The following is a 13,391-nucleotide window of genomic DNA, read 5'->3' on the forward strand; positions in this document are numbered from 1 at the left end:
TGACACCTGCCAGCTAGACATGTACACCTTACAATCATTCCATACACCAAATATAGTAGACCTATTGCATACAGTATAAGAAAAACAGACCAAAACACAAAAACTTAACTATAACCACTGAACCATGAAAATGAGGTCAAGGTCAGATGACACCTGCCAGTTGGACATGTACACCTTACAGTCCTTCCATACACCGAATATACTAGACCTATTGCTTATAGTATCTGAGATATGGACTTGACCACGAAAACTTAACCTTGTTCACTGATCCATGAAATGAGGTCGAGGTCAAGTGAAAACTGTCTGACGGGCATGAGGACCTTGCAAGGTACGCACATACCAAATATAGTTATCCTATTACTTATAATAAGAGAGAATTTAACATTACAAAAAATCTGAACTTTTTTTTCAAGTAGTCACTGAACCATGAAAATGAGGTCAAGGACATTGGACATGTGACTGACTGAAACTTCGTAACATGAGGCATCCATATACAAAGTATGAAGCATCCAGGTCTTCCATCTTCTAAAATATAAAGCTTTTAAGAAGTTAGCTAACGCCGCCGCCGCCGCCGCCGGATCGCTATCCCTATGTCGAGCTTTCTGCGACAAAAGTCGCAGGCTCGACAAAAACCATGTCCATATTATACCTGCATTAAAGCAGATGGTGATGAAAATTGCTTTTCATATCCTTACAAACAAGAGTGCACACGCTGAAATGTCTCGCCTTCTTTACTAATCATTGATATTATGTTGATAGTCCTAAATATAAAGCTTTATTACAACTGTCACATAAACTTAACATTAACCAAGTAAACTAAACATTGACCAATGAACCATGAAAATGAGGTCAAGGTCAGATGAACCATGCTAGGCAGGCATGTACAGCTAACAATTCTTCCATACAACAAATATAGTTGACCTATTGCTTATAGTTTAAGAAAAACAGACCAAAACACAAAAACTTAACACTGAGCAATGAACCTTGAAAATGAGGTCAAGGTCAAATAAAACCTGCGTGACTGCCAAATAGATCATAAAATATTTCCATACACCAAATATAGTTGAACTATTGCATATAGTATTAGAAAAAAAGACCAAAACTCAAAAAACTTAACTTTGACCACTGAACCATGAAAATGAGGTCATGGTCAGATGACACCTGCCCGCTAGACATGTACACCTTACAATCATTCCATACACCAAATAAAGTAGACCTATGGCATACAGTATAAGAAAAACAGACCAAAACACAACAAGAGTGCACACGCTGAAATGTTTCGCCTTCTTTACTAATCATTGATATTATGTTGGTAGTCCTAAATATAAAGCTTTATTACAACTGTCACATAAACTTAACATTAACCAAGTAAACTAAACATTGACCAATGAACCATGAAAATGAGGTCAAGGTCAGATGAACCATGCTAGGCAGGCATGTACAGCTAACAATTCTTCCATACAACAAATATAGTTGACCTATTGCTTATAGTTTAAGAAAAACAGACAAAAACACAAAAACTTAACACTGAGCAATGAACCTTGAAAATGAGGTCAAGGTCAAATAAAACCTGCGTGACTGACATATAGATCATAAAATATTTCCATACACCAAATATAGTTGAACTATTGCATATAGTATTAGAAAAAAAGACCAAAACTCAAAAACTTAACTTTGACCACTGAACCATGAAAATGAGGTCAAGGTAAGATGACACCTGCCAGCTAGACATGTACACCTTACAATCATTCCATACACCAAATATAGCTGACCTATTGCATGCAGTATTAGAAAAAAAGACCAAAACTCAAAAACTTAACTTTGACCACTGAACCATGAAAATGAGGTCAAGGTCAGATGACACCTGCCAGCTAGACATGTACACCTTACAATCATTCCATACACCAAATATAGTAGACCTATTGCATACAGTATAAGAAAAACAGACCAAAACACAAAAACTTAACTATAACCACTGAACCATGAAAATGAGGTCAAGGTCAGATGACACCTGCCAGTTGGACATGTACACCTTACAGTCCTTCCATACACCGAATATACTAGACCTATTGCTTATAGTATCTGAGATATGGACTTGACCACGAAAACTTAACCTTGTTCACTGATCCATGAAATGAGGTCGAGGTCAAGTGAAAACTGTCTGACGGGCATGAGGACCTTGCAAGGTACGCACATACCAAATATAGTTATCCTATTACTTATAATAAGAGAGAATTTAACATTACAAAAAATCTGAACTTTTTTTTCAAGTAGTCACTGAACCATGAAAATGAGGTCAAGGACATTGGACATGTGACTGACGGAAACTTCGTAACATGAGGCATCCATATACAAAGTATGAAGCATCCAGGTCTTCCATCTTCTAAAATATAAAGCTTTTAAGAAGTTAGCTAATGCCGCCGCCGCCGCCGCCGCCGGAACGCTATCCCTATGTCGAGCTTTCTGCGACAAAAGTCGCAGGCTCGACAAAAAATTATATTTTTCTTTTGTATATGAATAAAAGGAGATGTGGGGTATAAGTTATAGGGACAGTAACCCAAAGACACCAAAAGCTTAAAGACATATACCGCGTATTTGTTAACAAACTACTATTTGTGATCTGTTATTAATACATTAGTCTAAACATATATGTATAACTTAACATAACATAAAGCTTGTTGTGAATAGACAAAACTTATTGTAAGTTTGTTTTGTTAGATATAAAAGTTTGCTATAAGCTAAACGTAGCAACATTATTCACAACATTGCACCACAAAAGCTTTAAAAAGAAAGAGAGACAATATTATTACGAATTTTACCTGCTATGCTGTACAGTACTCTGAGTGTTGGAGCTTCAGAACTATACTGGTTAATCATGCCTTTCTGAGCTGCCTTGGGGACAGGTATTGTTAGGATGATGTCCTTGTGAAATTTACGACGTCTTGGTTCCACCGTAACGATTGGACTAACAGCTACACGATTCCCTAACATCTTAGCGACAAGATCTGGATTTATTTTCTGTGCCTGGTGATTGGATGAGATGATCATATGATAAATACAACATTATTACAATAATTACAATAATATACATTTCTACACAATAGAGCAAGACTAAAGCGGAAGACACGAGTGCAAAATTTTACTGTCTATTAAAAAATGTCTGTTTCAATTTCTGCCAGTCTTGCTTGTCCCTTAGTAGGCTACAATATACAAAGAAAGAAGGGAGTTTTAAATGTTCATTCATCTCATTAAGTGTATAAATATCATGCAGAATGAATTACTGTATATCTTGGGTTTTTTTCAAATTTATTTCTAACCTCTGTGACATGTTTATGTATTTAACTTATATTATTATAAACATATGAAACAACAGAATCTAAAAGTAAAGAATATGTTTACCCCATAAACACCAAGTAAAATACCAGTTTTAGTCATTTTTACACCATTATTGACTAAACTAAGTAACTTATATTTATCATCAGATATCATTAATAACAGGAGTTATTTACCTTTGTTTCAAATTTAAAAGTAGAACAACCAATTCCCTGAATTAAGTGCTTTTACATTTTTCTGAATTTTTCTATTAAACTCTTTATATTTTCATGAAGAATAAATCAGATATAGTTCAATATTTTTCAACAAAAAAAAACATGTCTTGGAAGTAAAAATCAATGGCTTGTTTAATATACAGTCATTTTCTGACCTAGAATCAACTCTTGTAGAAATCTTTCAATTAGACCTTAGAGTTTTCACAACCTGAGAAGACACTAGTTAATTTTTTTGCTTGTAAAACTAGATCTTTATTGAACACTGTGTTGCCATCCTTTTAATTTTTCAAGAAATAAAACTGCTTTAAAGAAAAAAAAAAAAAAAAATTATGTCAAAATTTTAACAAATGCTTGATTCATCTGAAAAAATGGTTGAAACTCTATAGAAAATAGAGAGAAAGTAGCACAATATCATTACACTTCATGTTAATTCTGAATTACAAAATCAGTCTTTTTTGTAGTTCAATATTTTTTGAGTGTTCCGGATTTTTTTTTGTAGTTCAGCTATTTGAATTTAAGCTCTATTTAAAGGAACTATCGAATACTGGTACTTTAACATGTCATTAAAAAATCGCTTGTTTCAGTACTTCCCCTGACTCATAACTTGTTTCAATAATACACATGACTCATAACTTGTTCAGTAATACCCCTGACTAAAATGGCTTTCAAGTGACTCCCTACCTGCAGACCAACTTTTATCTTCTTTGTTAATGCCCCTTCTGGGAAAACTGCCTGTACTTGTGGTACAACAGTAGAACTGATTACTCCACCTTCACCACCAATATGTCGCTTCTCTTCCTTTATCTTAGTGACCAAGGCAAAATACCGAGGAAGGTCATCAGTCAATATTCTGGTAATTCTCTTTCCAGTTGCCTCGTCCTCTTGTTCCAGATCAGAAACTAAGTAAAGAAGAATAAATATTAAAGTAAAACAATTCTTCTTGTCTTAATGGAGGTTGAATTATTGAACAATTATGCATTTTTATTTTGGATAAGTTATCTCATGTTATCATTAAGTGTATTAATAAAAAGTTTAGTCCCTCCATGTAAATGTAAAGCAACAGACTAATTTCTTCATATTTAGTTTAACCGTTTATTATACAAGTATGTCATTATAAAGTTGTACTTCATTTTACTTTATCTTGCTGCATCTGTTTACCCTCAACTACATGTATTGTATTTTTATTTATATTGTAATTGTACTTTCTCTGTACATTTGTATTTAGTTTTTAGGGAAAAAAGTATCTAAGAATTGAAAGATAAAAGAATATTCAACAAGTGATATATCATAAAATAATCAAGAATGGCATTTCTTTTTTTGAAACAAGATATGAAGGGAAATAACCCTGCTTCAACATAATCTTCACACACATTGTCCCCCCTCCCCCTCCTCAGTTTTACAAAGAGTATTACCTTCCATGCTTTGTTCCAATGCCTTGTTAACAGCTTCATCAGAGGCCACAATTGGATGTTCGTCCCATTTTTCACCATTGTTACTTCTTAAGATCTTGATTTCTCTTTCTTTACCACGCAGGGAGGCAAAGTGTGGTACTTCTAAAACAATATTTCTGTTAAAAAAAAATGAAAAAAACTTTGAATCAATTTGTAATTCTGCACCATTACAGTTACTACCTAGAGGATAGTGATGGGAGTAATCACAGAGGGCCCTGCTGCATGTAAATAAGTAAATTGTGATGCAATTAGGGTTATTCCTGTACATGTATGATGCACACTGGGTAAATAAATTCAATCAAACATTATACCATGATCAATGTATGATTTTTATCTATGTAGTACATGACACATCTTCTAGTACAACATGTACATGACACATCTTCTAGTACAACATGTACATGACACATCTTCTAGTACAACATGTACATGACACATCTTCTAGTACAACATGTACATTGAATCAGTAAATAATCATGCCAAGTTTCATCCCTGAACTCCCAAGCAGTGTTAAAGGAAAGTGGAACAATTTGTGAAGGACAGACTAAAGGACAAGTTGATTACTATATGCCCTCTGCGAATTAAGCAGCAAGGCCTAGTAAGCTAGAAAGCAGCAATACTGAATACTTGGTAAAATTACTCAAAATACATGTACAACATTATCCTAACAATACAAGTAGATCAGAATTAAAACATGGTTTTGCTTACAAAATGAAAGAAGAGTGTCATGTTAGATTACTCAGTAAATCAGTGAATTATCTCAGCAACACAATAAGCTTTGTCAAGAAGGAACTGACTGCATATGGTCAAATCTGTTTGTTGAGAAAGGTGTAGAAAGTAACTATTAAAAAAGCCTTTAACAATAGTTTTTTTTTTTTTTTTATGGTGGTAAATTTAGATTTTTACTTTGCTTCACAAGTTGCTACACATCAAAAAGATGTTAAATCTTTTGTAGTATTTCATGGAACAACCAGGTGCTGACATTAATAATTATTTAATCAATGTTTAACTACTGTCACATCTGGACATTTTATATCTAATGCAATAAATAGACATTCATTATTCTAATTTTATTCCATTACAGAATAAAGATATGAATAAGAATTTATATTCACCAAATTAGGGATCCAGGTGGGCATATAAACACTTTAACTATATAACTAGAAATATTTGCAGAACAATAATTTGTAATATATTCAATCTCGACATGTAACAAACATATTATTACAAGTAATGTCAACATTCTTTTATAGTTACAAAAATAAACAACACACTTTTCTCATCTAAGGTGTTACCTTTAAAACAAAACTTCTGAAATCAATTCATTGTATAGAACTTTTCCAGGAGTATTTTCTTAAGTTTTTTAATCGATCTGTATGTTACAAGAAGATAGAAAATTTGCAGCAGTTTCAAAAGTAGACTTTTACTTTAAATGTTTTAGTATTTGACTGTAATGATGGCTGCTGATGAATGTTTGGTTTGAATACTTCTTCCCACCCACAAAATGTTTTATTATTGTTATAACAGTTAAGAAGCCTGTAATTAAAGAAGTTCATATCAGTAATTATTGTGAATTAAGATTTTAAAGTGGTGATACAATCAGTTAATCTCACTCTTTTATTCAAAAGGATGGTGATCATGTTACTTAAAAGTATCAACTAAAAAAGTGGATCATATGACAGCCTCCACAATTGTACAGAAATAAACTTTGCTTAATAAGTCTTCCTGGGCTTACAAACTCATACATTGGACAACAATTTGGAAATTAAGGTGTGGCATGAATCAGGATACAAACAATTGAGAATACATCAGTGTAAAACATAGGAAATATTTGGCAGGGATTCAGAGTTATGTAACATTATATTTACATTATATATAACATTTATACAGGCCAATCATTAACTTTAAGATCTGTAAACAATTGCATTTAAGAAGATACAAAAAAATTTGTCAAACTTCAGTGGCGGATCCAGAAATTTTCATAAGTGGGGCCCACTGACTGCCCTATGAGGGGGCCCGCTCCAGACCTACAGGACTGTTGATATACCACCTTTATTAATGACTTAAAATTATATATCTCTGGAACAACTTTTTAGGAAACCAAAAGAGAGCTTAATTTTATTTAGTTGTGATATTGCCAAAACATTGCATGTAATTCAATTAAGCAAATTTGAAGTTTTAACTAGTTTACAGTTCCATAACTGTAGAATGACTAATCTGAAAATCAAAAGAGAGCTATAGTCTCCATTTGCATTGCCTGCACTTGGTGTTAACTTTATATAATGAGAAGGATTCATCAACTACAGAGTCAATGTGAGACACCCTCAGACAGATATTCAACTGGTAACCATTTAAAACAGGTTGATTTATACATACAGGTATAAAACACTGGTTAATTTGAGATCTTTTTTTTCTTTTCGAAAAGATAATAACTCCATGTGTGTGTTCTACCACTATAAACCATTAGAATGACAAACAATGCTATTTATTTAGTCCTAAACATCATGAATTCCTCACTTTTTTGTTTAGTTATCTATCATTAAGTATCAATAAATCCATCAAAATTCTTCCACTTCTGTCAATATTCTTTATAACTAAGGGTTATGCTGAGATGTTATTCATTGTATTTCTATAGTACAGTTGTTAGGTTTGTCAGAGTATTTTTCCACAACTTTACATATTTTTATAGCTATGTTTTATGCTTTATTTACAACATTTTGATTTTATAAAAAGAAAAGAAATGATGTATAAATCATGACACACAAGTTGAACTGTGAACTCTGGCTCACTACTGTTACACCAAATTTAAGTATTCAGTAAACAGGAATTTGATAAGTTATTGATGTGAAATCACATTACAGACCATAACTTGCTCACATAAAGCTTGATTCCAAATTTCAGAAAGCCTTGACTTGAAGTTCCTGAGAAAACTGCTGTGAAATTTTTATGCATGGCCATTATAGGTTGAATATATATAAGTTATCATTAACTGGAAGTTGAGGAGCAATGAATCTGAAATACATCTCAATCTAGCATGCATGATTTGTATTTCCTGAGAAATATGTGACAGATAGAAACATGTATATTCTCCCTCCATGGAACAGGGGTTTAAACAACCATTACACACACAAATCAAATCAAATCATTTTATTGGTGTAAAATCCAAATATTGGATTGCTACCAAGACAAACATGAAAACACACAAAAAAAACATAGAAAAAATGGTGTTATTGCTGTTCTTGAATAACCTGTATTATATAACAGCCTAGTTTAGTTCAAATATTTACATCTTCCTGACATCAAACTACCAAGAAAATCAAATTTTCAGACTTTAGTACTGACAAATTAAACCTTTTCAGTTGCATACAGAACATAAAAATAAAATAAGTGACTGTACAGACATGACTGAAGGACATCTGGAGCCAATCAATAGTTAATGTTTACATATTGACCAATCATTTGTTTACTTTAGTGATTATAAGATGGATGATAATTTTATCCTTGGTACATCAATCTGTTGTTCTGACAACTGGAATGTTACTAATCAGAGACACATGTTTTCTTACACCTGGGAGAAGACAAACAATCATTATCACAATTAAATCATTCATTATAAGCTTATTTTTATTCATAAAAACCAGTTGAATATGACTCATTTTTTTTTTTTTTTACAAAATCATAGTGTACTGTTTTGTATGCGTAAATGTCTATGAGTAAATGTCTATGCGTAAATGTCATGCTGTCCACCAACGTAAATGTCGTGCTGTCCACCAACGTAAATGTCGTGCTGTCCAACCAATGTAAATGTCATGCTGTCCACCAACGTAAATGTCATGCTGTCCAACCAACATAAATGTCATGCTGTCCAACCAACGTAAATGTCATGCTGTCCACCAACGTAAATGTCATGCTGTCCACCAACATAAATGTCATGCTGTTCACCAACGTAAATGTCATGCTGTCCACCAACCTAAATGTCATGCTGTCCACCAAGGTAAATGTCATGCTGTCCACCAACGTAAATGTCATGCTGTCCACCAACAGCCCTTAATTGAGACAGTACATATCTTCTTACGACTAAAAATGTTTAATGGTCCTGTAGATTGCTTTGTAAAAGTCTTCTAAACACAATAATTATAGCAAGGATTTCACCACTTTTAATGACCATGAATGGAAATATATATACTTTCTATTACTGTAATAGTATTCTCATAAAAATGTTTTTGCAAGGTTTATAAGTTATGTTTTTAATTTTTTTTTATTCTTTATTCTTGAGATAAAATAAAATATTATAACATTTCTATATAATGAAATTTAACACTTATTCAGATTTAAAGTCTCAGAATTGTGTGCTGGTTTGACATTTGACTCTTAGATGTATTATGGAAAAGAACTTTATATCACTTCAACAAAAATGTATCATCAATTAGTTTATGTGTTCTTTATTAATATTCATAAACCAAAATAATTTGTCTATAAAGAGAATTTTCTTAATAACTATATTCTGCTGACTATGTACAAATACATAATTGTATACTTTTTTCATTGATCGGTAAATAGGTCATTAGCCATGTTAGCTGGTAGAGTTTCATATGAGCTACCTTTATCCTGTACAAGCTATTTTAATTGTCATATCAACCATACAAAACGGAAATCTCAACTTCCTTTGAAATCTGCATACAGCTTGCATGACCATAACATATTTAAAATCAATTATCTTACAAGTTCTTTCTATATCTAACATTCAAAACCTTATCTGTTATCAAAGAAGAAAATGTTGTGTGCTATGGTATTCAAGAAGTTATATTTTAATAATTTTCATTTTTTTTTTACTTCTGAAATATGGCATCAAAGAAGCATGATTGGTCTAACACAAATACAATTCCATTCTAAGTGGTCTAACTACATATTTGTGTGTAGTATTATGCCTTTAGGTTATTCAACATTTATTTCACATTAATATTTACAAATATTTAATGTCATTTTTTGCTGACATTTTGATTATGATGTGTTTGACAAATGTAATATGTGTGTACAGATATACACTATATAATGTCCTACAAAATCTCAACTTTTATGTTTTAATACAGAGGAATTAGATCAAATGGATTTTGCAATGCAATTCTATTTTATTTTAGTGTCTGAGAGTACATTTCATTATAGCAAGAAATATTCTTAGTTTTGCTCAATTAATCTTTTATGTCTACTCATTCTATTTCTGCATCTACTATAAGCAGTCTGAACCCAATCCATTAACTGCAGCAATTTTGCTTGGCTAAAGCTTATTAAATTTTGAGTGTATCAAATTCTCTATTTTTAGTTCTAAAAATACTACATGTCATCCATCTAATAAACAAAATAAGTTTGGTCATAAAACTTAAAGTAAGTAATTTAAACTCCTATAATAAAATTCCTATTGATAAAAGTAGATAAAATGTGCACAAATTGTTTGAAAATAGGAAAAAAGTATTAATGTAAATTAAACATGCTGTATCAGCAGATTAAATTGACCTTGTACTGTATAAACCACACAGGGGTCTGACATTCACTTTATAGCCATGTTTTGTTATTCGATTAACTGATAAAAAAGTTAACTTTGGCAATTTGAAGTGTTAGTATACACTATCTGTGTATTAAGTGTAGGAACTTATAAAAATCAACACTTTACTATCTGAAATTTGAATATTCAAAAACTCCATAAGCATGATAAGCAAACCTCCTTTTATTTTATGGACCCACAGCAAACTGATTCATTTGAGATTCTAGGGTAGACAAACCAAGCAAATAAAATGTATATGGGTACATGAATTAGCCAGCAAAACATTAATGCTTGGCTACCAACACCTATAAATGTCTATGATATAGGCCATGTTTTAGCAATAAAAAGTTTGGCTTACCCTAAGAATTTGGTTCCGACTGGTCCCATTTCCAGGATACGGGAAGCTAATGCCTCGCCTTCATTTAGAGGCAATGGATGGTTAAGTTTCTCTTTAGTGATGAGGCGACATGTTACTCTTGTGGGCATGGAAGCTTTCCTTGGTGGTATAATTATCCTTACTCCAGAGTGGCGACGTCCACGGAGGGCTCCACCCCTAGCATCCACCATGAAACTGATGAGGAAGCTGTTGGAAATAAGCGTCATTTTGTTACAATATATTCCTAAGTTACAATTATATATTCCTTAACACAAGACTTATCATCAACAAGTTTCCTCCAGAGTAATCAGATACAGGACATATCCAATCAATACCATTCACAATAATAAACTCACTCCATTAATATTTTGAAACACTAAGATATATTTCCTGTGTACAGTCTGCAGACACACACATACCACCACCCTAAGATAAAGTTGTAAGTCAATTCTGATTACTACTTATTATGTATGTACTCAATTATCATGTAAATCACACTGTCTACAATTCCCTAGGGTAAACTCAGGCAATTCTAGGTCAACAACAATCTGACAAAAATTCACTTTAACCTTTCACCTCTGGAGAAGTTTAAACAAACGGAAATGTTATACCTAGTTCTATATAAATCAAGGATAATATTGGATTTTAATTTTTTATTTTTATACATAGCTGTATTGATTGTGTTGGAGAATAAAGCACTGGACCAAACAGGAATAAATATAGCTGTTTATCTACAGGTGAAACATGAATCAATACTCATCTCTTTACTTGTCATCCTTAAACAGTAGTGTGTATTGTGTTTCTAATTATACAACTATTTGTAGACATTTAAATGTTTTAAACATTGTTAGGTTTGAAATATTTGTTACATAATATTTAAGCTTATGTTTTAGGGCTGTCTCTCTGTTTTAGGTATTTGTAATGTTATAACTTAGCTTATACTGAGAGGGATAACTTGTTAATTTCTACTAACTTATACTGAGAAGGATAACTTGTTAATTTCTACTAATAGTATGGACAGAAAATCAGATACCAGGTACTTAATCATAAATAAACAATTGAGTAATAAGAGAATGACTAAGAAGTGTAGAAATTCTACCTGTGATTAGTATACATGAACTAACATTCATTAACAGATCACAAAATATAAATAGAAGATGATTTAGTCAGGTCCAACTTAAACAATATTGCATAGTGGCAACAATGTTGAAAGTCTAACAGGATGCAGGATACTTGGATGTCATTCACTTAAACAACTAGTACTGTGTATTACATGCAAACTAATCAAATCAATTATATCCTTTTAAAAATTACTGTTTAAATATTTTTTTATTTATAACAAAGGTGGCCATCTTGGTTGCCAGATATAGTTCTAAATGGGGCAACCATAGGATCATTTGACTTATACTGTTTACACTATGTTTTATTTTGGTAACACCATGATTAAGTTGGTCAGCTGGTCTGCTGGTTAATTGACATAACCCCTATGGATAATTTTAAGTTAAGTCTGGTCCAAAATAGTAAAGTGGAGGAGAAAATGCTAACTACAGATAAAAGATAGTGTCAATATATATAGAAACTAATGTCTTCGCACAGAATCTCACCCAACAGTTACATTTTACAGAAGTACTAAACAGTTTCTTAAAGCACACACCCTTTATAAAGATTACACACAATTTATAATACAAAATGAAAATAGAATGTGCAAGGCATGAAATTCTTAAAAGTTTGCCAAAAATTGTCTGGCAGTTATACATCTCATATATATATCTAATTCACATTTAACAACATCAGTTCATGCAGGTACAAACAAGGGGAAATAATCAATTGTATTATGAAGGCATGCTGCATGGATGTACATTATGTTACACAGAAAAAAACATCTAACTCTAAAGCAGCAATAATGAGACCAGCAACAGGGAATGTTAAAGCTTCAAATGACAAACCATGGAACTATCAATCTGATCATTTAATTAGGACTTTCTGTTTGGATACAAATATCCTTTATTAGTAGGGGTCAATACAGACTAAGCTAATATAATTTTCTAAGCACAAGTAAAAATTAAGCATGATGCAAATACGGTATCTAAAATTACAGCTGCAATATACACATGTTGTAAAAGTACCCCTTAATAAGATAACTTACTTTTTACCAAAATATCTAACTACTTTAACAAGAATATGTCCATAGGACACCATGCTCCGCTTGCAGTTTCATGTGACCTTGTTCAGACTGAACAATGAAACCAGAGTTAAAATCCTAACTTGGCATGAAGTTTTTTTAAAGTTTGACACACAATAAACATGTGTACTAAGTTTTAATTTGATGTGAACAACTTCATGGTTAACTACTTTAACCAAAAACTTTAACCTGAGAATCTACTTATTTCACACTATCACATTTCTATGTTCAATTAGGCATGATATTAGTGTCAAAACCGTAATTTTGTAAAACAACATCAAAAAGAACATGTGTA

The 13,391-nt window shown here is 32.1% G+C and overlaps 1 protein-coding gene across 50 annotated transcripts in view; it reads right to left on the reverse strand.

Moving 5' to 3' along the window:
- Positions 1-13,391, reverse strand: part of LOC127708564 (ankyrin-2-like) — a 192,752-nt gene that overhangs the window by 91,382 nt on the left and 87,979 nt on the right. For all 50 annotated transcript variants that reach the window (XM_052213477.1, XM_052213528.1, XM_052213491.1 and 47 more), the window contains 4 exons: positions 10,897-11,121; positions 4,961-5,115; positions 4,230-4,447; positions 2,820-3,024 (listed from right to left, as the gene is read on the reverse strand). In XM_052213477.1, coding sequence (XP_052069437.1) covers positions 2,820-3,024; positions 4,230-4,447; positions 4,961-5,115; positions 10,897-11,121 — 803 coding nt within the window. The remainder of the gene's footprint in view (positions 1-2,819; positions 3,025-4,229; positions 4,448-4,960; positions 5,116-10,896; positions 11,122-13,391) is intronic.

The sequence above is a fragment of the Mytilus californianus genome, unplaced genomic scaffold (assembly GCF_021869535.1).
Source record: "Mytilus californianus isolate M0D057914Y unplaced genomic scaffold, xbMytCali1.0.p SCAF_7, whole genome shotgun sequence".
NCBI classification, from domain to species: domain Eukaryota; kingdom Metazoa; phylum Mollusca; class Bivalvia; order Mytilida; family Mytilidae; genus Mytilus; species Mytilus californianus.